General features: G+C 33.3%; 1 protein-coding gene across 1 annotated transcript in view; it reads right to left on the minus strand.

Moving 5' to 3' along the window:
* Positions 1-18941: 18941 nt before the first annotated feature.
* The window catches only part of LOC137615802 (glutamate receptor ionotropic, delta-2-like), a 12406-nt gene continuing 10539 nt past the window's right edge, over positions 18942-20808 (minus strand). Inside the window, exons 6-7 of the mRNA XM_068345495.1 lie at positions 20562-20660; positions 18942-19112 (exon numbers count right to left, since the gene is read on the minus strand). Coding sequence (XP_068201596.1) covers positions 18942-19112; positions 20562-20660 — 270 coding nt within the window. The remainder of the gene's footprint in view (positions 19113-20561; positions 20661-20808) is intronic.

Consider the following 20808-nt stretch of genomic DNA (forward strand, 5'->3'; position numbering starts at 1 on the left):
CACTGTAGAACAAAGGCCCCTGACATGTCCTTCCACTTGCGTCTGTTAATGATCTTTCTGTGCCAGTCCACACCCGCAAACTTTTTTAGTTCGTCAATCCATCGTCTTCTCGTCTTTCCCCTGCTTCGTTTACAATCTCTAGGGACCCATTCTGTTGTTCTTAAAGTTCATCTATTGTCTGTCATTCTCATTATATGTCCTGCCCATGTCAATTTCTTTTTCTCATATGTTAGAATATCCTCTACTTTATTTTTTTCTCGTTTCCATGTTGCTCTTTTTCTGTCACTTGGTGTTATTTTCATAATTATGCTTTCCATAGCTCTTTGAACTGTAACTAGTAATATGTTCTAAGGCTTTAGTAAGCTTCCAAATTTATGATGCTCAAATTAATACTAGTAGGACCATATCATTGAATATTTTTCTTTTAACGAAAGTGGCATTTTAATTTTCATAATATCATTCTGTTTACCAAATGCTCTCCATCCCATGTTTATCCTTATTTTAATTTCGGTCTAGTGACTATATTAAAAAATTATTTTAAAATAATTTATTTATGCTCTTTTAATGATCAACAAATCACTGAATACTGTTGCTTCCAAGTTACAATGACGGAAAAATTAAATTGATTTGCAATTGCATCCAATTTATAGTATATTAAATGTTGTTAAATACAAATAAAGAATTATGCAACGTTGAAAATGCCCTTTAACTTTACAACATGACTTTAAATCAAATTCTTTAGGAGAATAATAAATTAAACTGATTTTTACTAATTCGTACTCCCCAAGAGAAATTAGTTACCCAAACGTTCAGCTGGGCTCCACAAGGGACAAGAAGAGTTGGAAGGCCCAGGCCTACATGGCTGAGGGCTATGAGGTGCGAAGTGGGAGATGATAAATAGAGAAGTATTGAATTAAAAGCTCAAGACAGAGATGACTGGCGAAATCTAACCGAGGCCCTTTGCGTCAATAGGCGTAGGAGATGATGATGATGATGATGAATTTTCACTATATGGATTGTGTGTATTCTTGGCTTAAAATGTGAAGGTAATAGGCTTCAGGGTACAATTACTAGAATGAATAATAATGATCTATATTATTTTGGAAATTAGATTTATCATAATTTTGCATGGGACAGAAAAAATTACTCCTACAATACCTTTGACATTTTTTAAGGAAAGGACAAATTTAGACATTGTTGTTTTAGGTTTATTGCAACTTCATATTATGACCTTTATTTCTAGCGGACATTTTTAGGGGAGAAACAAATTTAGACAATGTTGTTTTATTTTCTAATCAACTCAAAATTATGATTTTCCATTATGACCATTTTCTATGGTACTTTTTTGGGAAGGAACAAATTTAGACAGTATTATTTTATTATTTTATCAACTCACAATTTTGATCTTTTATTTCTGTTATGTAACCATTTTAGAAATTATATGTTGAATTAACATTATGATCTTTATTTTCTATGAGACTTTTTTGGGAAAGAACCAATTTAGACAATGTTGTTTTGTTTTTTTTCTACAACTCAAAATTTTGATCTTTCATTTTTGTTATGTAACCTTTTAAAAAAAAAAAGGATTTGCTGAAACAACATTATGACTTTTATTTTCTATGGGAATTTTTGGGGAAGGGAAAAATTTTGACTTTTTATTTTTTAGAACTCAAAATTTTGATATTTCACTATTTTATGTACCTTTTTAGAAATGATATGATGAATCATAGTTGACATCTATAGAATGACCCTACCTTAGATTCTTGGTATGAAGACCAATTCTACACAGTCTGATCACAGTGATATATTGCAAAGTACAAACAGGATCAACGTGTGATAATGTCCCCGTGGTTGTGACATCATACATTAGTAAAATGTATTAATATTTACATTTATTGAGTAGGATGGCAATCATTTATTAGCTTTACAGTTCAAATTTTGCATTAATAAAAACGATAAATGCCTGGCAACATTTATTCCAGGATTTTTACCGTTTTAAAAACGGATATATTGACGCAAAGGCGTTATATTACGGTCACCAAACCGTAAAAGATAATAACAAATTGGTTAAATTAACGGTCGCCTGTATTTTACTGAAATATGGCAGTATATTTTTACGGATAATTTTTTATTTAAATTACGGATTTTTTTAACAGTTTGCTTCGTCATTTTTTACTTATCTACAACATAAAGTAATCTTCATTCACAGGTGTGGCTACGTCTCATCCTTCCAAACAAAATTACGCATTTTTTAACAGTGTTTGCTTCGTCAGTTTTTACTTATCTACAACATATAGTGACCTTTATTCACAGGTGTGGCTACGTCTCATCCTTCCAAACAAAATTACGCATTTTTTAACAGTGTTTGCTTCGTCAGTTTTTACTTATCTACAACATATAGTGACCTTTATTCACAGGTGTGGCTACGTCTCATCCTTCCAAACAAAATTACGCATTTTTTAACAGTGTTTGCTTCGTCAGTTTTTACTTATCTACAACATATAGTGACCTTTATTCACAGGTGTGGCTACGTCTCATCCTTCCAAACAAAATTACGCATTTTTTAACAGTGTTTGCTTCGTCAGTTTTTACTTATCTACAACATATAGTGACCTTTATTCACAGGTGTGGCTACGTCTCATCCTTCCAAACAAAATTACGCATTTTTAACAGTGTTTGCTTCGTCAGTTTTTACTTATCTACAACATATAGTGACCTTTATTCACAGGTGTGGCTACGTCTCATCCTTCCAAACAAAATTACGCATTTTTAACAGTGTTTGCTTCGTCAGTTTTTACTTATCTACAACATAAAGTAATCTTCATTCACAGGTGTGGCTACGTCTCATCCTTCCAAACAAAATTACGCATTTTTTAACAGTGTTTGCTTCGTCAGTTTTTACTTATCTACAACATATAGTGACCTTTATTCACAGGTGTGGCTACGTCTCATCCTTCCAAACAAAATTACGCATTTTTAACAGTGTTTGCTTCGTCAGTTTTTACTTATCTACAACATAAAGTAATCTTCATTCACAGGTGTGGCTACGTCTCATCCTTCCAAACAAAATTACGCATTTTTTAACAGTGTTTGCTTCGTCAGTTTTTACTTATCTACAACATATAGTGACCTTTATTCACAGGTGTGGCTACGTCTCATCCTTCCAAACAAAATTACGCATTTTTTAACAGTGTTTGCTTCGTCAGTTTTTACTTATCTACAACATATAGTGACCTTTATTCACAGGTGTGGCTATGTCTCATCCTTCCAAACAAAATTACGCATTTTTAACAGTGTTTGCTTCGTCAGTTTTTACTTATCTACAACATAAAGTAATCTTCATTCACAGGTGTGGCTACGTCTCATCCTTCCAAACAAAATTACGCATTTTTTAACAGTGTTTGCTTCGTCAGTTTTTACTTATCTACAACATATAGTGACCTTTATTCACAGGTGTGGCTATGTCTCATCCTTCCAAACAAAATTACGCATTTTTAACAGTGTTTGCTTCGTCAGTTTTTACTTATCTACAACATAAAGTAATCTTCATTCACAGGTGTGGCTACGTCTCATCCTTCCAAACAAAATTACGCATTTTTTAACAGTGTTTGCTTCGTCAGTTTTTACTTATCTACAACATATAGTGACCTTTATTCACAGGTGTGGCTATGTCTCATCCTTCCAAACAAAATTACGCATTTTTTAACAGTGTTTGCTTCGTCAGTTTTTACTTATCTACAACATAAAGTAATCTTCATTCACAGGTGTGACTATGTCTCATCCTTCCAAATAAAATTACGTATTTTTAACAGCATTTGCTTCGTCAGGTTTTGCTTATCTACAATTAAAGTGATCTTCATTCACAGGTGTGGCTATGTCTTATCCTTCCAAATAAGATTACGTATTTTATAACAGTGTTTGCTTCGTCAGTTTTTACTTATCTACAACATAAAGTAATCTTCATTCACAGGTGTGGCTATGTCTCATCATGACAACGTTGCTCATAGGCCCTATAGTGAAGATCGTATCATTAGGGACCGAAATCTTCTTGCAGAAATCGACAGGAAGTCTGCAGATCATTTCATTCAACCTGTACCGCAATGTTGTGAATCAGGGGAATTTCCTCCCGACTTATCTTTGGTCCCAAAGAGTCCTCTTATTTTTCTGGTACGGCTACTGTCTGCTGATCTCGGGTAATTTCCACTTGCTGTTTTTATTTGTTAGTTTTTGTTTGCTTCATTTTACGTTAAAACGATATAGAATACTTTGCTCGTCTTCGCCGTCTTCTAAGAGGAAGCAGGGTAATTGTGAGATGCCTCTTTTGCCCTTTTCATACGGCAAAATGCCAACATACTAAAGTTGGGAAAACGATAGATCAGTGTGTTTTGAGGTAGTTTGGTCATTATTATTATTATTATTATTATTATTATTATTATTATTATTATTATTATTATTATTATTACTTGCTAAGCTACAACCCTAGTTTCAAAAGCAGGATACTATAAACCCAATGGCTCCAACAGGGAAAATAGCCCAGTAAGGAAAGGAAATAAGGAAAAAAATCAAGAACAGTAACAACATTGAAATAAATATTTCCTACATAAACTATAAAAAAAACTTTAACAAAACAAGAGGAAGAGAAATAAGATAGAATAGTGTGCCCGAGTGTACCCTCAAGTAAGAGAATGAAGAACAATAGGTAAAAGAAAAGAGTATATGATTCGGGCACTTCTATTAGGAAAGAGGGAAAGAAGACCTGGTAACTTAAAGATAGGGATATATTAAAAAGGAAGGTTTCGTATATGGCCTATTGGAAATGTACCTGTCTGGCGATCCGCTGGACGGGAGATAGAGTCCTGCTCAAAGTCGATAGTTTCGTGTAGTGTCGACAACTTTACCTTTCTTATAAGCTAAGGATGGGTGATTGCACAATAATAATACCAATTCCCTAATATCGCAAGAGGGTCTGTCCCTCTCTTTTATTCTTCTCCTGTACTTCTCTTTCTCCCTATTTCCTTAATCTTTCCCATCCCGAGTACCTGCCTTTGAGCTATAAACTGGATTGTATCCAGGGGTACTCTTCCTTTCCCCATATTCCCCACTTCCCTATTCTTATTATTATTATTATTATTATTGGGGGGTAGCATATAGGTCTATCTGCTGAGTCCTCAGCAGTCATTGCCTGTCCCTACATGATCCTAGCTTGGGTGAATAAGGGGCATAGGCGCTGATCATATCGATATATGGTCAGTTTCTAGGGAATTGTAACTATCCCTTGCCTCTGCCATTCATGAGCGACCTTTAAACCTTTAAAACAGAGAAGTGAACAATGATAAGTATTTCAAGTAGGCAATGGATAAAGCCGAGGCCATGAATATTCTTTATATTTCAGTTCATCCGAAATTCACAAATCAAAGTATGGATGAGGCAATATCATTTGAAGTCGTTTTACTTTTAACATCCCCTGACCTTTTTTGTGAGGAATATTAAAATTATATATATATATATATATATATATATATATATATATATATATATATATATATATATATATATAGTATATTCATATATACATACATATACATAGAGAGAGAGAGAGGGAGAGAGAGAGAGAGAGAGAGAGAGAGAGGGGGGGGAGGGTTCAAGATGAATAGAAGAAAGACAGACATGATGAAAACAGAATATGAAATGGAGGATGGAATATCATTGAATGAAGAAAGGATTAATGAGGTGGAATCATTTAGATATTTGGGAAACATACCACTTCCACTTACTGCACAGCTATGACACGATTTACAACACTTACAGAAGGCTATTTGAACCCCCTCTCTGGTTACGGCTCATTTCATTTTTGCTGACACATATGCAGAATAGTCCGGCCTATTCTTTACACATTCTCCTCTTTCCTCATAATCTTGACAACACTGAAATTACCAAACAATGCATCTTCTCTCAAGAGGTTAACTACTGCACTGTAATTGTTCAGTGGCCACTTTCCTCTTGGTAAGGGTAGAAAATACTCTCTAGCTATGGTAAGCAGCTCTTCTAGCACAAGGACACTCCAAAATCAAACCATTGTGCTCTAGTCTTGGGTAGTGCCATAGCCTCTGTACCATGGTCTTCCACTGTCTTGGGTTAGAGATCTCTTACTTGAGGGTACACTCAAGAACACTATTCTATCTTGTTTCTCTTCCTCTTGTTATTTTGAAGTTTTTGTTCTCATCATTTATTTATTTCCCTATTTCCTTTCCTCACTGGGCTATTTTTCCTTTTGAAGCCCTTGGGCTTATAGCATCCCGTTTTTCCAACTAGGGTTGTAGCTTGTCATTATTGTTATTATTATTATTATTATCATCATTATTATTACTAGCCGAGCTACAACCCTAGTTGGAAAACCAAGATGCTATAAGCCCAAGGGCTCCAACAGGGAAAAATAGCCCAGTGAGGAAAGGAAATAAGGAAATAAATAAATGATTAGAACAAATTAACAATAAATTATTCTAAAAACAGTAACAATGTCAAAACAGACATGTCATATATAAAGACTTATGTCAGCCTGTAATAATAATAATAATAATAATAATAATAATAATAATAATAATAATAATAACAATAAACTCACAACCAGATCTTTGTTCAAACAAACTCTATAACGTTTACAGCGTCTCTAGATGACTTAATATATATATATATATATATATATATATATATATATATATATATATGTGTGTATATATATATATATATATATATATATATATATATTGTATTGTATTTCAGCTCTGTACTCAGGAACTCTTACGGCAGTGCTAGCAATTTCATCCTATGAAAAACCTATTGACTCCCTGGCTGACCTACCAAGAGCGATCGGCCAAGGCTATACTGTGGGCACACTTGCTGGATCTATGATGGAAAGTCTCTTCAAGGTAAAGGACCCTTTGTTTTAGAATACAAGGATAATATTATATATATATATATATATATATATATATATATATATATATACTGTATATATATCCACACACACACACACACACACATATATATATATATATATATATATATATATATATATATATATATATATATATTACCCGAGTGCCATATGTGGATGAGGTCATGATGAGGGGTAGATGGAGATGGTTTGGGCATGCCCTTAGCACTCCCCGAGAGAGATTAGTTCACCAAACGTTCAGCTGGGCTCCACAAGGCACTAGAAGAGTTGGAAGACCCAGACCTACATGGCTGAGGACTATGAAGCGCGAAAATAGGAGATGATGAGTTGAGAAGTATTGAATTAAAAGCTCAAGATAGACACGACTGGCGAAATTTAACAGTGCCCCTTTGTGTCAATAGTCATAAGAGGAGATGATGATGATGAGGACGATGATATATATATCATCTCCTCCTACGTGTATTGACGTAAAGGGCTTTGGTTAGATCTCACCAGTCGTCTCTATCTTGAGCTTTTAAATCAGTACTTCTCCACTCATCATCTAAGCTTTTAAATCAATGCTTCTCCATTCATCATATATATATATATATATATATATATATATATATATATATATATATATATATATATATATATATATATATATATACATATATATATATGTGTGTGTGTGTGTGTGTTTTTTTATGTTGACCAGGCTGATATGAGTCTTTTTATAGTTTATATATGACATATCTGTTTTTGACGTTGTTAATAGTTTATATAGGACATATCTGTTTTGACGCTGTTACTGTTTTTAGAATATATTGTTAATTTATTCTCATCATTTATTCATTTCCTTATTTCCTTTCCTCACTGGGCTATTTTTCCCTATTGGAGCCCTTGGGCTTATAGCATCTTTCTTTTCCAACTAGGGTTGTAGCTTGGTTACTACTACTACTACTAATAATAATAATAATATAAAAGTATTCTCACTATGTAACATTATTTATTCAATTTCCCTATTATTGTGTAACTTCCATTGACACGCTTGAGTATGTATCACTTAGCGTTTTCAACCTTATCGTTATCATCATTATCGTTATTCTAATTTATCATTCCACAGAATGCTAAAGAAGGTATCTTCAAAGACACCTGGAACTTATTCAACCACAAGGATCCTTCAAAAAGCCTCATCAAGCAACGGCCAGAGGCTTATGATAAGGTATGGAAACTATGGACGCATTTTCACTTTGTTCATAGAACAATAAATAGTTGCTTTGAATATTTACTTGTTTTGATATATTATTAAAAAAAAAGTATTCATGCAATGTCTAAACTTCGGATTTAACCTGCCTACTAGCTTTCCCTGACAAAAAGCTAACTAAACTAAGTTAAGGCTTAGGTTAAGTTAGCTTATAGACTGGAGGATTTTTGCTCCGTTTAAACCCATACTGAAAAAAAAAAAACCCTTATGTTAATTGAAATTTCTCCGTAAAAATATATTGTTCTCAGCCGTATTTCACTAAAATACGGGCGACAGTAATTTCACCATACTTGGCTATTATATTTACGGGTTGGTGACCGTAATATTACTCCTTTAAGTCAATATAACCGTTTTTAAAACGGTAAAAATCCTGGAATAAAAGCTGCTAGACATTTACGGTTTTTTTAAATGTAAATTTATAACTGCACGAAACCTAACCTTGCTTGCGATCCAAGTCAGGATGTTTGGAAAAACTGCAAAGTCACAGGGACGTTGTAGTACAAAAAGACATAATTTTATCATCTTCTTCTTTCGAAAAGGTTGCTAACGAGAAATTTGCCTTCATCTGCCCTCTCATTTCGGCCGAGACCTTCGCCACCAAACTCGGCCGATGGAAATTCCACACTGCTCGCGAGACCTTCACTACTCAGGGAGTGAGCTTCGTGTGCCAGAAGGCAGCTCCATTTCAGGAAGCTTTCAACCTTGTGTAAGGAATTTGCTTGAGTTGTTTCTGTGTGGAAATAAAAAAGTGGCTTATGTAATATGCAATTATTGGTCTAACTCGGAGGAACCCCGTAACTTGTAAAATTCAGGGTAAAAAATAATTAATCCACTTGAAAATATCTTGACCTAGACTGTACATATTGCCAATCTGTAGCTATAGAGGCATTTGCTGACTCAACCATAAATTCTGAAGACCAACAGAATACAAGTTCCACTGTGGATTCCTTTGCCTTACAATCAAATTGTAGAATACGTATACACTTATATACATTTACATACATACATTTGTTTGTACAACAAAGTTCTCATGAATATTTTCCCTGTTGGGGCCCCTGGGCTTATAGCATCCTGCTTTTCCAACTAGGGTTGTAGTTTACCAAGTAATAATAATAATAATAATAATAATAATAATAATAATAATAATAATAATAATAATAATAATACTCAGCATTCATTACCTTCCTTCCAATAAAGACTTAATTGATAGAAAAAAATAACTCTCAGATACCAATTAACAGCGTATATTGTATTATACTTAATTAAATATATACTAAAAAGGGATGTTTTTTTCCTCTCAGGATACTGAGGATGGAAGAGGCAGGACTTATACAAAAGTGGGAAGCAGACGAATTGAGAAAGGTTTCCCATTCAGATTCTGATGCACATAGGTCAACCGGACCTCAGTCCATCAAGTTGATTCACTTGCAAGTAAGACGTCTGCAAACTTTATAATTACATATAAACAATTACTATTTTTAATTACAATTGGAATGAGTCATATAGAAGAAGGTTATTTTTATATCTTTTATAGAAAATATTAGATTTAAAGACTCTTCATAAGATGAGGAGGCAAGGGACAGGTCATTGCACATCTGAAAAATTTCTTCGAAACCAAACACATAGGTTGCATATATGATCTTTCACGCCCACAGTTAACCATGCTTTCCTTAATAAACAAGCTAACACCTCTCTCTCTCTCTCTCTCTCTCTCTCTCTCTCTCTCTCTCTCTCTCTCACACACACAATAAAACGGGAATTGACGGATATTCTCTCTCTCTCTCTCTCTCTCTCTCTCTCTCTCTCTCTCTCTCTCTCTCTCTCTCTCTCTCTCTCTCTCTCTCTCTCTCACAATAAAACGGGCAGAAATGTAAAATGAATTGACGGATTCCCTCTCTCTCTCTCTCTCTCTCTCTCTCTCTCTCTCTCTCTCTCTCTCTCTCTCTCTCTCTCTCTCTGGGATATCCAAATATAAATGTAGTATTACAAAAGATACAGTTGCCAGTTCAGATAAGGAAACAGGTCTGTAAGTGTGTCAGTTCTCCATATCTTCATTAAGATAATCATCAAGATAATCATTAAGATAACCATTAAGATAATTATTAAGATAATCATTAAGATAACTGACTTATAATCTCAAACTCCCACAGAACAAGTCTTCACGTCTTTTCAAAACATTTAATTTTAATTTTTTATTATTTCTCATATCGGTTATCTATTTCCTTGTTTCCTTTCCTCACTGGGCTGTTTTTTTCTGTTGGAGCCCTTTCGCTTATTGCATCTTGCTTTTTCAAATAGGGTTGTAGCTTAGCTAATAATAATAATAATAATAATAATAATAATAATGATAATAATAATAATGATGATGATAATGATGATGATAATATTAATAATAATGATAATGATAATAATGATGATGATAACAATAATAATAATATCAATATTAATGATAATAATAATAGTAATAATAATAATAATGATAATGATAATGATAATAATAATAATGATAATAATAATGGCAATAATAATAATAATAATAATAGTATTATAATAATGATAATTATTATTATTATTATCATTATCATTATTATTATTATTGTTAATAATAATAATAATAATAATAATAATAATAATAATAATAATAATAATAACCTGTGTGATTCCAGGCTGCGTTCTTCGTCCTGGTGCTCGGATATTCTGTGGCGATAATCGCCCTCGTTTGGGAGATGACTTACCATTTCTGTTGCTTGAAACCGTCCAATCTATAGTCATTTTTTTTTAATGAGGCGCATTTGCACAGACACGCAGCGGTGCCCTTTTAGCTCGGAAAAGTTTCCTGCTATCTAATTGGTTAGAATTATCTTGTCCAACCAATCAGAGATCAGGAAACTTTTCCGAGCGAAAAGGGCACCCATACGAGTCTGTGCAAATGCGCCGCATTAAAAAAATTGACTATAGAATAAAGGGTCTAGGGTGAGTGCTGGAATTAGCAATAGTCAAGGATCTCTCATGAACAATGTTTCTACTGTGGCAGGATAAGAATCCTGATTCCTTTGGGTGTTCAACTGTGGAACTTCATTATCTTTAGCTGGACATATAAATAAGTAATGGATGTCAATACGTATAGAACATGGTTCAAAATTAAATAGTTTTATTGTTCTGCTTGTATGGAATACGTGTTAGCAGGCTTTTCATGATAATAGATTTATTTCCCTTGATGATACCAGTGATACCTAGTCCCTTTGTTATTAAACCAGTGTTATGTGGTATCTATCCAGCTATGGATGTTGTTTCATTTCTCCTCATATCAAGAAATGATACTAGATTTATTATTATTATTATTATTATCATTATTATTATTATTATTATTATTATTATTATTATTATTATTATTATTATTATTATTATTATTATTATTATTATTACTTGCTAAGCTACAACCCTAGTTGGAAAAGCAGGATACTATAAGCCTTGGGGCTGGAACAGGGAAAATAACCCAGTGAGGAAAAAATAAAATATTCTAAGAACAGCATCAACATTCAAATAAATATCTCCTTTATAAACTTTAAAAACTTTAACAAAACAAGAGAAAGGGAAATAAGATTAAACAGCTATTGCTTTGTTCCTTAAAGTCAGTAATGTTAAAAACAACTGCGAAACGTATGGAAACCTGTGTAGATTATTTCATAACAGTTAAATACATCACGATCTCATGTCAAGGTCAGGTTAACTAATTAGCTGTTATTTTCTAATCACATACTTAAGAGAATATGTACATCATCATTATCATCATCCTCATCTCCTCCTACGCCCATAGACGCAAAGGGCCTCGGTTAGATTCCGCCAATAGTCTCTATCTTGAGCTTTTAATTCAATACTTCTCCATTCATCATCTCCTACTTCGCGTTTCATAGTCCTCAGCCATGTAGGCCTGGGTCTTCCAACTCTTCTGTGGAGCCCAGTTGAAAGTTTGCTGAACTAATCTCTCTTGGGGAGTGAGAAGAACATGCCCAAACCATCTCCATCTACCCCTCACCATGATCTCATCCACATATGGCACTCGGGTAATCTCTCTTATAGTTACATTTCTAATCCTATCCTACCATTTAACTGGCAATATTCTTCTGAGGGCTTTGTTCTCAAATCTACAAAAATCTGTTGGATATTTTTACATTGTTATACCACGACTCATGTCCATACAGTAACACCGATCTCACTAAAATGTAATATAACCTGATTATTATTTACATATATTTGCAAGATAAGAATGATTGATTCACTGCCATCTGGTTTATTAACTTGAAATGAAGTGAAATGATATAGGCCTATGTGGTAAGACTCCTTAACAATTCGACGGAAATTCTGCAATTTTCATTTGGTTATGTATTCAATTTACCGGCAGTAAAAAAAAAAAAAAAAAAAAAAAAAAAAAAAAAAAAAAAAAAAAACTAAGGACGATTATGAAGAAAGCAGTCTGTAAAATGAAGGAAAATTAAAATAAGAAACAGTTTATGATGTCACAACATTCACTATGCATAGAGAAATCTTGGTTAGCTTAGTACCGTATAGTACCGGTAAACCAAAGAAAAGAAAAAAACTCCAAATCATTTTAACAATTTTTTTCACTATATTGTATCATGCGAGAAAAAATGTCTTCAAATGTTTTTAACTAACCGTATTTTTTAATGCTGCCTTCAATGAATTATTACTTGTTTTCTACAAATAAAAGATAAAAGTTTTGCAAACAATACGAAAACTCCATTGAGATCTTTCGATTATAAGAATTGCATTTTGTACAATTTAAAAACTCGAACTCTTGATTTAGCTAAAAAAAACACAACTACCAGTTAATATAATTACTAAAACTTGAAAAACTGTCTCGTACAAAAAAAAAAAAAAATATTCTACTAGAAAAGCACCCTGAGAGTGCAGACCTCCGCCACGACAGCTTATTTCTCGAAACCAGCTTGTCTTTCCCAGAATTAATTTAGACCGTAGGCTTATTTGAAGTCTGTCTGACAACTGTGTGAACTTGGGCTTAAGGTCAGGGTTAATTCAATTGACCTTTTGCGCGACCTTGACCTTGAACCTTGGACTTGTTTCACTACTCTATGAGTAAATTTGTGGATAGGAATTTGTTCACAAACAAACAGATTAACAGGGGCGAAAACATAACCTCCTCCCAACTTCGTTGGCGGAGATAAAAATCTTATTGAAGAAAAGACACTAAATATGCTGACATAAGTCTTTTTATAGTTTATATATGACATATCTGTTTTGACGTTGTTACCGTTTGTAGAATGATTTATTGTTAATTCGTTCTTATCATTTATTTATTTCCTTATTTACTTTCCTTAGTGGGCTAATTTTCCCTGTTGGAGCCCCTGGGCTTATAGCATCTTGCTTTTCCAACTAGGGCTGTAGCTTGGTTAATAATGATAATAATAATAATAAGAAGAAGAAGAAGAAGAAGAAGAAGAAGAAGAAGGACCGGAACCATCAGCCTCCCTTCTACATCAAGCAACAGGTGGCAGACGCTTTTTCGAGATGACGTCATTCTTGACTGACAGGTGTCGATGCGACGAGCTTAAGCATGAGGGCATTAATGCAATACTTTCAATTACTTTTGAATTTCTTAATAGAAATTGCACTTTTTGATAGATGGCTGTACACGCTGTGCGGAAATGTTCATTAGGGAAATCACGGAGGGGAGAATAATGATGATTATTTAATGAATTATTTCATAAAAAATGATAAAACTGACCCTAAAACGTTTTTTCTTTTTTACTATAGTATTTTACAAGGTTTTAATGGCTTTGCCTCTTGTAAGAATGTTAAACCAACCGCCCGTTATCCAGCTCCTCTAGAAACAATCTCTGTAGTTAAAGGGCCCATGTTTGTAGAGCTGGCAAAAATACAAGTTACTTTTAATTTTTTTTTTTTTTTTTTTACAACAGATACTTAACCAATTTATTATTATTATTATTATTATTATTATTATTATTATTATTATTATGATTTGCTAAGCTACAACCCTAGTTGAAAAAGCAAGATGCTATAAGCCCAGGTGCCCCAAACAGGGATAATAGCCCAGTGAGGAAAGGAAGCAAAGAAAAATTAAATATTTCAAGAATAGTGACAACATTAAAATAGATATTTTCTATATAAACTATAAAAACTTAACAAAACAAGATGAAGAGAAATAATATAGCATAGTGTGCACGAGTGTACCCTCAAGCAAGAGAACTCTACCCCAAGACAGTGGAAGACCATGGTACAGTGGCTGTGGAACTACCCAAGACTAGAGAACAATGGTTTGATTTTGAAACGTCCTTTTCCTAGAAGAGCTTCTTATCACAGCTAAAGAGTCTCTTCTACCTTGAAGATTCTTCCTTTGCTGGAAACTGAATGAAAATATACAAGAAGGCTATTCACAGGAAATCAGAGTAAGATATCACTGCCCCATGGAGTTATTTGCCTTTATACATCCTTACAAAGGAGTATATCCTGCGCTATAAAATTTAATCAACATTACCTTGTTCTTCCACTAACATCAGCTTCTTGCTAAACGAGCTTTTCAATACTATTACTCTATAGCTATGGTAAGCATCTTTTCCAGGAGATAACTCCAAAAACAAACCATTGTTCTCTAATCTTGGGCAGTGCCATGGCCTCTGAGCCATGACCTTCTACTGTCATGGGGTAAAGTTCTCTTGCTTGAGGGTACACTCGGATACCCTATTCTGTCTTATTGCTCTTCATCTTGTTTTTTAATGAAGTTTTTATAATTTATGTTGGAATAATTTATTTCAATGCTGTATCTGTTCTTGAAATATCTTATTTCAATTGTTCATTACTTCACTTGTAGTTTGTTTATTTCCTTATTTCCTTTCCTCAATGGGCTATCTTCCCTGTTGGAGCCATTGGGTTTATAGCATCCTAATATTCCAACTAGGGTTGTAGCTTAGCAAGTAATAATACTACTACTACTAATAATAATAATAATAATATTAATAATAATGATAATAATAATAAAAATAATAAAGAACTTGCGAATTACTATGGTTGATACAAAGGTATCCTCTTTATGATCTTGGAATTCACCTAAACCGGTTAAAAATCTCAAGTTATAGTGTGGGTATCTCATCTCTTCATGCATATAATTTGCACCAAAATTCATAGTGGTCAATATAATCAAGATATTATTCGATTGTTTATTTAAACATAGTACAAACTCTGTTTTATTTAGGTGTTTTTAGCCTTGAATAAAGTTAAGGTTTTTTCATGTTTTATATCAATTAGTCAATGGTTTAAACAGGGGACCATAGATAGACTTATTATTTATTTTATACATATTCAGGTGTTTTAGCCTGGAATGATATTAACGGTTGTACTGCACATATTCATTAGGATTTTATATCATATACATTTAATATGAAATTCTTGGTTAACTTTCAGCCGTTTTATTGATCTTGGTATATGATGAACAGCTGTATGTCGTATGATTCCATGACAAATCGACGGAAATTCTGTTATTTTCCTTTGTCGAAGAATGACGCTGAAATCTTTTCCATTGCCAGAACAATGCCAGCAATCAAATAACCGATGAAAATGATGAAGAAAGCCGCCTGAAAAAAAAAAATTAAAAATTTCAGTAAGACAGTTACTGAATGGACATGAGTCATGGTATGCCAATGAAACAATCTCCAATAGATTTAGTAGATTTGAGAACAAAGCCCTCAGAAGGATATTGGGAGTTAAATAGCAGGACAGGATTAGAAATGAAACTATAAGAGAGATTACTCGAGAGTCATATGTGAATGAGGTCATGTTGAGGGGTAAATGGAGATGGTTTGGGCATGCTCTTCTCACTCCCCAAGAGATTAGTTCACTAAACGTTCAGCTGGGCTCCACAAGGTACTAGAAGAGTTGGTAGACCCAGGCCTACATGGCTAAGGACTATGAAGCGCGAAGTAGATGATGAATGAAGAAGTATTGAATTGAAAGCCCAAGATAGAGACGACTGGCGAAATCTAACCGAGGCCATTTACGTCAATAGGCAGTTTGAAATATTGAATTTGTTTTACTTATATAGGAAAAATCATAATTTGTTCAGTTTCGGGTGAAGAAACTTCACCAATTTATTTCAACTGAATTACATTTAATTCTATGCTTCATGTATTAAAAAATTCGGTTTTTTTAAGTACCAACATTTGTTTAAAGTCACATTGATGAGAAAGGGAGAACAAATCTTGCCTAGAAATTAAGACAGGAAGAACAAATCTTACCTAGAAAGTAAAATAGGAAGAGCAAATCTTGCTTAGAAATTAAGACAGGAAGAACAAATCTTACCTAGAAAGTAAGATAGGAAAAACAAATCTTACCTAGAAATTAAGAAAGGAAGAACAAATCTTACCTAGAAAGTAAAATAGGAAGAGCAAATCTTGCTTAGAAATTAAGAAAGGAAGAACAAATCTTGCCTAGAAATTAAGACAGGAAGAACAAATCTTACCTAGAAAGTAAGATAGGAAAAACAAATCTTACCTAGAAATTAAGAAAGGAAGAACAAATCTTACCTAGAAAGTAGAATAGGAAGAGAAAATCTTGCTTAGAAATTAAGAAAGGAAGAACAAATCTTGCCTAGAAATCAAGACAGGAAGAACAAATCTCGCCTGACAATGAACAAAAAGAACACATATGTTCTCACCTGAAGATGAACAAGTGTAATCGTCTTGGATTTGGTCTCCTGCACGATCCTCACAGATATTTTTTGGAATTCGTCAGCCTTCCACTTGAGGACAAGACCTGATTCGCCCATCTTCCTGATTCTGAAGTGGAAATTATTATTATTATTATTATTATTATCATTACTATTATTATTAGTAGTAGTAGTATTAGTATTAATAGTATTAGTAGTATTACCACTATCATTATTATTATTATTATTATTATTATTAGTATTATTATTATTATTATTATTATTATTAGCCAAGCTACAACACTAGTTGGAAAAGCAAGATGCTACAAGCCCAAGGGCTCCAACAGGGAAAAATAGCCCAGTGAGGAGAGGAAACAAGGAAACAAATGAAAGATATAAGAATAAATGAAAATATAAAATGAAATATTTTTAAAAAACATTAGCAACATTAAAACAGATAATTCATAAATAACTATAAAAAGACTTATGTCAGCCTGTTCAACATAAAAACATTTGCTGCAACTTTGAACTTTTGAACTAATACTGATTCAACTAGGGGCCTACCCGATTAGGAAGATTATTCCATAACTTGGTCACAGCTGGAATGAAACTTCTAGAATAGTGTGTAGTATTGACCGTCATGATGTAAACGGTCTGACTATTAACAGTTAAGTTATCAAAGAAATTTTAGTACTAAATCCATGCCATACCGTCGTTCAATTAGTTCATTATACTGTTGCATAAGATTTTTCATAATTCTGACCATCCTTTACATTCAGATCTTCCTGGACAGTTACATCCAAAACCAAACCATTGTTCTCTAGTCTTGGGTAGTGCCATAGCCTCTGTACTACGGCCTTCCACTGTCTTAGATTAGAGTTCTCTTGCTTGAGGGTAAACTCGGGCACACTATTCTATTTCATTTCTCCTCTTCTTGTTTTTTAAAGATTTAGAGCTTATATAGGAGATATTTATGTTGTTACTGTTCTTAAAATATTTAATTTTAGCTTGTTTCCTTTCCTCATTGTGCTATTTTCCCTGCTGGAGCCCTTGGTCTTATAGCATCCTACTTTTCCATCTAGGGTTGTAGCTTAGCAAGTAATAATAATAATAATAATAATAATAATAATAATAATAATAATAATAATAATAATAATAATAATAATAATAATAGTCAATTTGAATAATAAAGCATATTTTCATTAGACTTAAAACATATCCAAGTGAGTCCTACAGATTTTGAAATTAAACTTACACCTTATATCAAGTTGAATTGATATATCCTTTTTAGAATCCCAGTAACTTAAGTTAAACTTACAGGCAGTAAGGTCAACTTGATGAACAGGCTGATATAAGTCTTTTTATAGTTATATATGAATGATCTGTTTTAATGTAGTTAATGTTTTTTTTTAAATATTTTATTTCATTTTTTCATTACTTATTATATCGTTCATTTATTACCTTGTTTCCTTTCCTCACTAGGCTATTTTTCCCTGTTGGAGCCCTTGGACTTAGAGCACCTTGGTTTCCAACTAGGGTTGTAGCTTGGTTAATAATAATAATGATAATAATAATAATAATAATAATAATAACACAATTCTCGTCATATCTGAATTAGACCTTCACTCACAGCATATCTAAGCTTCTTTATACTTTTATCTAATTCTATCTACTTTTTCTTCCTCTTGTTTTGTTAAAGTTTTTATAGTTTATATAGAAATTATTTATTTTCATGTTGTTACTGTCTTAGAATAATTAATTTTTCCTTGTTTCTTTTCCTCACTGGGCTATTTTCCCTGTTGGGGCCCCTGGGCTTATAGCATCCCGCTTTACCAACGAGGGTTGTAGCCTCTAGCAAGTAATAATCATAATAATAATAATAATAATAATAATAATAATAATAATAATAATAATAATAACAACAACAACAACAACAATAATAATAATAATAATAATAATAACAACAACAACAATAATAATAATAATAATAATAATAATAAAGATGATGATAATAATAACATACAAACATATTTCCTTTGGACTTACAAATCATCCATACGCTTCTTGTAGGGAGCCCCTGGCGGAAGAGCAAACCCGTCGATTTGAGGGAAGAAAGTCTCTTTACTAAAATAGAAGTTATTTATTCCCATTTTCGTTGCCAACAATTCACCCACATCTTGAGGGCAGATGTGGATGTATTTCTCTGCCAAGATCTGAAATGTTAACATAGAACAATTCTGATATCTATTTTGTTACCTGCCCTTCAAAAATATATATTCAATAAGAATTATGAAAACAACGCCAATGGAGAAATATTTTAATGGAGTTTTCTATCAAGAACTGAAATTTTAACATAGAAGAATTCTGATATTTCTTTTGTTAACTAGCTATACTCTGGATAGCTAGGTTGGTAGCGTCGCGGGCTTCTGTTTCAGAGGTCTCGAGTTCGCGTCTCCGCTAGGACGCGAATAGTGTGAGACCTTCTACTGGGGGGTACTCCCCAGGGTGGTGCCTGGGGGGAAGGTTATAGGGGGCTAGTGATAGTCCCTGTTGGCTTATGGTCGCCTGAGGAGAATGATGTAGATCGTCTCAGGGGAGACCTAAAACCCGCAACTTTTTTAATAATTATGAAAACAGAAAGCAAACGGAGGAGGATAATGAAGGATAAAAATGAAAATATTATTAATGTAATACTGTCTAGCCAGTCAAAGGACCCCATAACTCTTAGCGGTAGTATCTCAACGGGTGGCTGGTGCTATGGCTAACCTAAGTTGCAATTTACTGTCATTTGTAGGCTGTACTATGAAGTCAAGCGTAAGTTGCTTTACAGGATCAAGTGTAGACATATTATGGGGTCAAATCTTGACTTAAATTATAGGTTCAAATGTAGGCTATAATATAGGGAAAAGTGCTGTATTATAGGGTCTTTACTAATCATCCGATCTTGCAGTATATTACTTGACCAGATAATGACTTAAAGGACCCGATCTTGCAGTATATTACTTGACCAGATAATGACTTAAAGGACCCGATCTTGCAGTATATTACTTGACCAGATAATGACTTAAAGGACCCGATCTTGCAGTATATTACTTGACCAGATAATGACTTAAAGGACCCAATCTTGCAGTATATTACTTGACCAGATAATGACTTAAAGGACCCAATCTTGCAGTATATTACTTGACCAGATAATGACTTAAAGGACCCGATCTTGCAGTATATTACTTGACCAGATAATGACTTAAAGGACCCGATCTTACAGTATATTACTTGACCAGATAATGACTCACGTGTCCTTTATAACTACAGACAGTTTAGTGATGAGAGTGAACACGTGGCAGAACAATGACCAATATAAGTAACTATGTCAATATTTGCTCTGTTTTGGACAGTGGATTGTGCCATTATATAAGAAGAAATCTTTGCCGTTGTTTAGCTGTTTCTACCATAGTTAGCATTCTAGACGTTTGCCATCTTAAACATACTTTATTTAAAGCAAGACGAATTATAGAAACTTCATAAGATGGTGTCAGAAGCTTCAAACTCCATATGAAGGTAGTCTCAATTTTTAGATTTTATTAAAGATGTTTTATTTCACTTTTCTTTAAGAGGGAATCAATAGCAAGCCAATTTATACATGGAGGAGGAAAAATACCCACCAGTTCTAATCCAATTGTAGGATTAGGGAGAAAGCTCTTGGATCTGTCCTTGTGGTTGAAAAGTTCCCAAGTTTGTTTTAAGATGCCACCAGTTGCCTCCTGAGAAATAAGCCACACACGATAAATTTACAAAAGCAACTTATACATTTTCAACTGGTGACTTGAATGTTTTCCTTTATTAAAAAGGAATATATTTTCTTTTACAGATAGAAATTCATTTGGTCATAGTATGATTAATCTAAATTAG

The sequence above is a fragment of the Palaemon carinicauda genome, chromosome 2 (genome assembly GCF_036898095.1).
Source record: "Palaemon carinicauda isolate YSFRI2023 chromosome 2, ASM3689809v2, whole genome shotgun sequence".
In the NCBI taxonomy this organism is placed as follows: domain Eukaryota; kingdom Metazoa; phylum Arthropoda; class Malacostraca; order Decapoda; family Palaemonidae; genus Palaemon; species Palaemon carinicauda.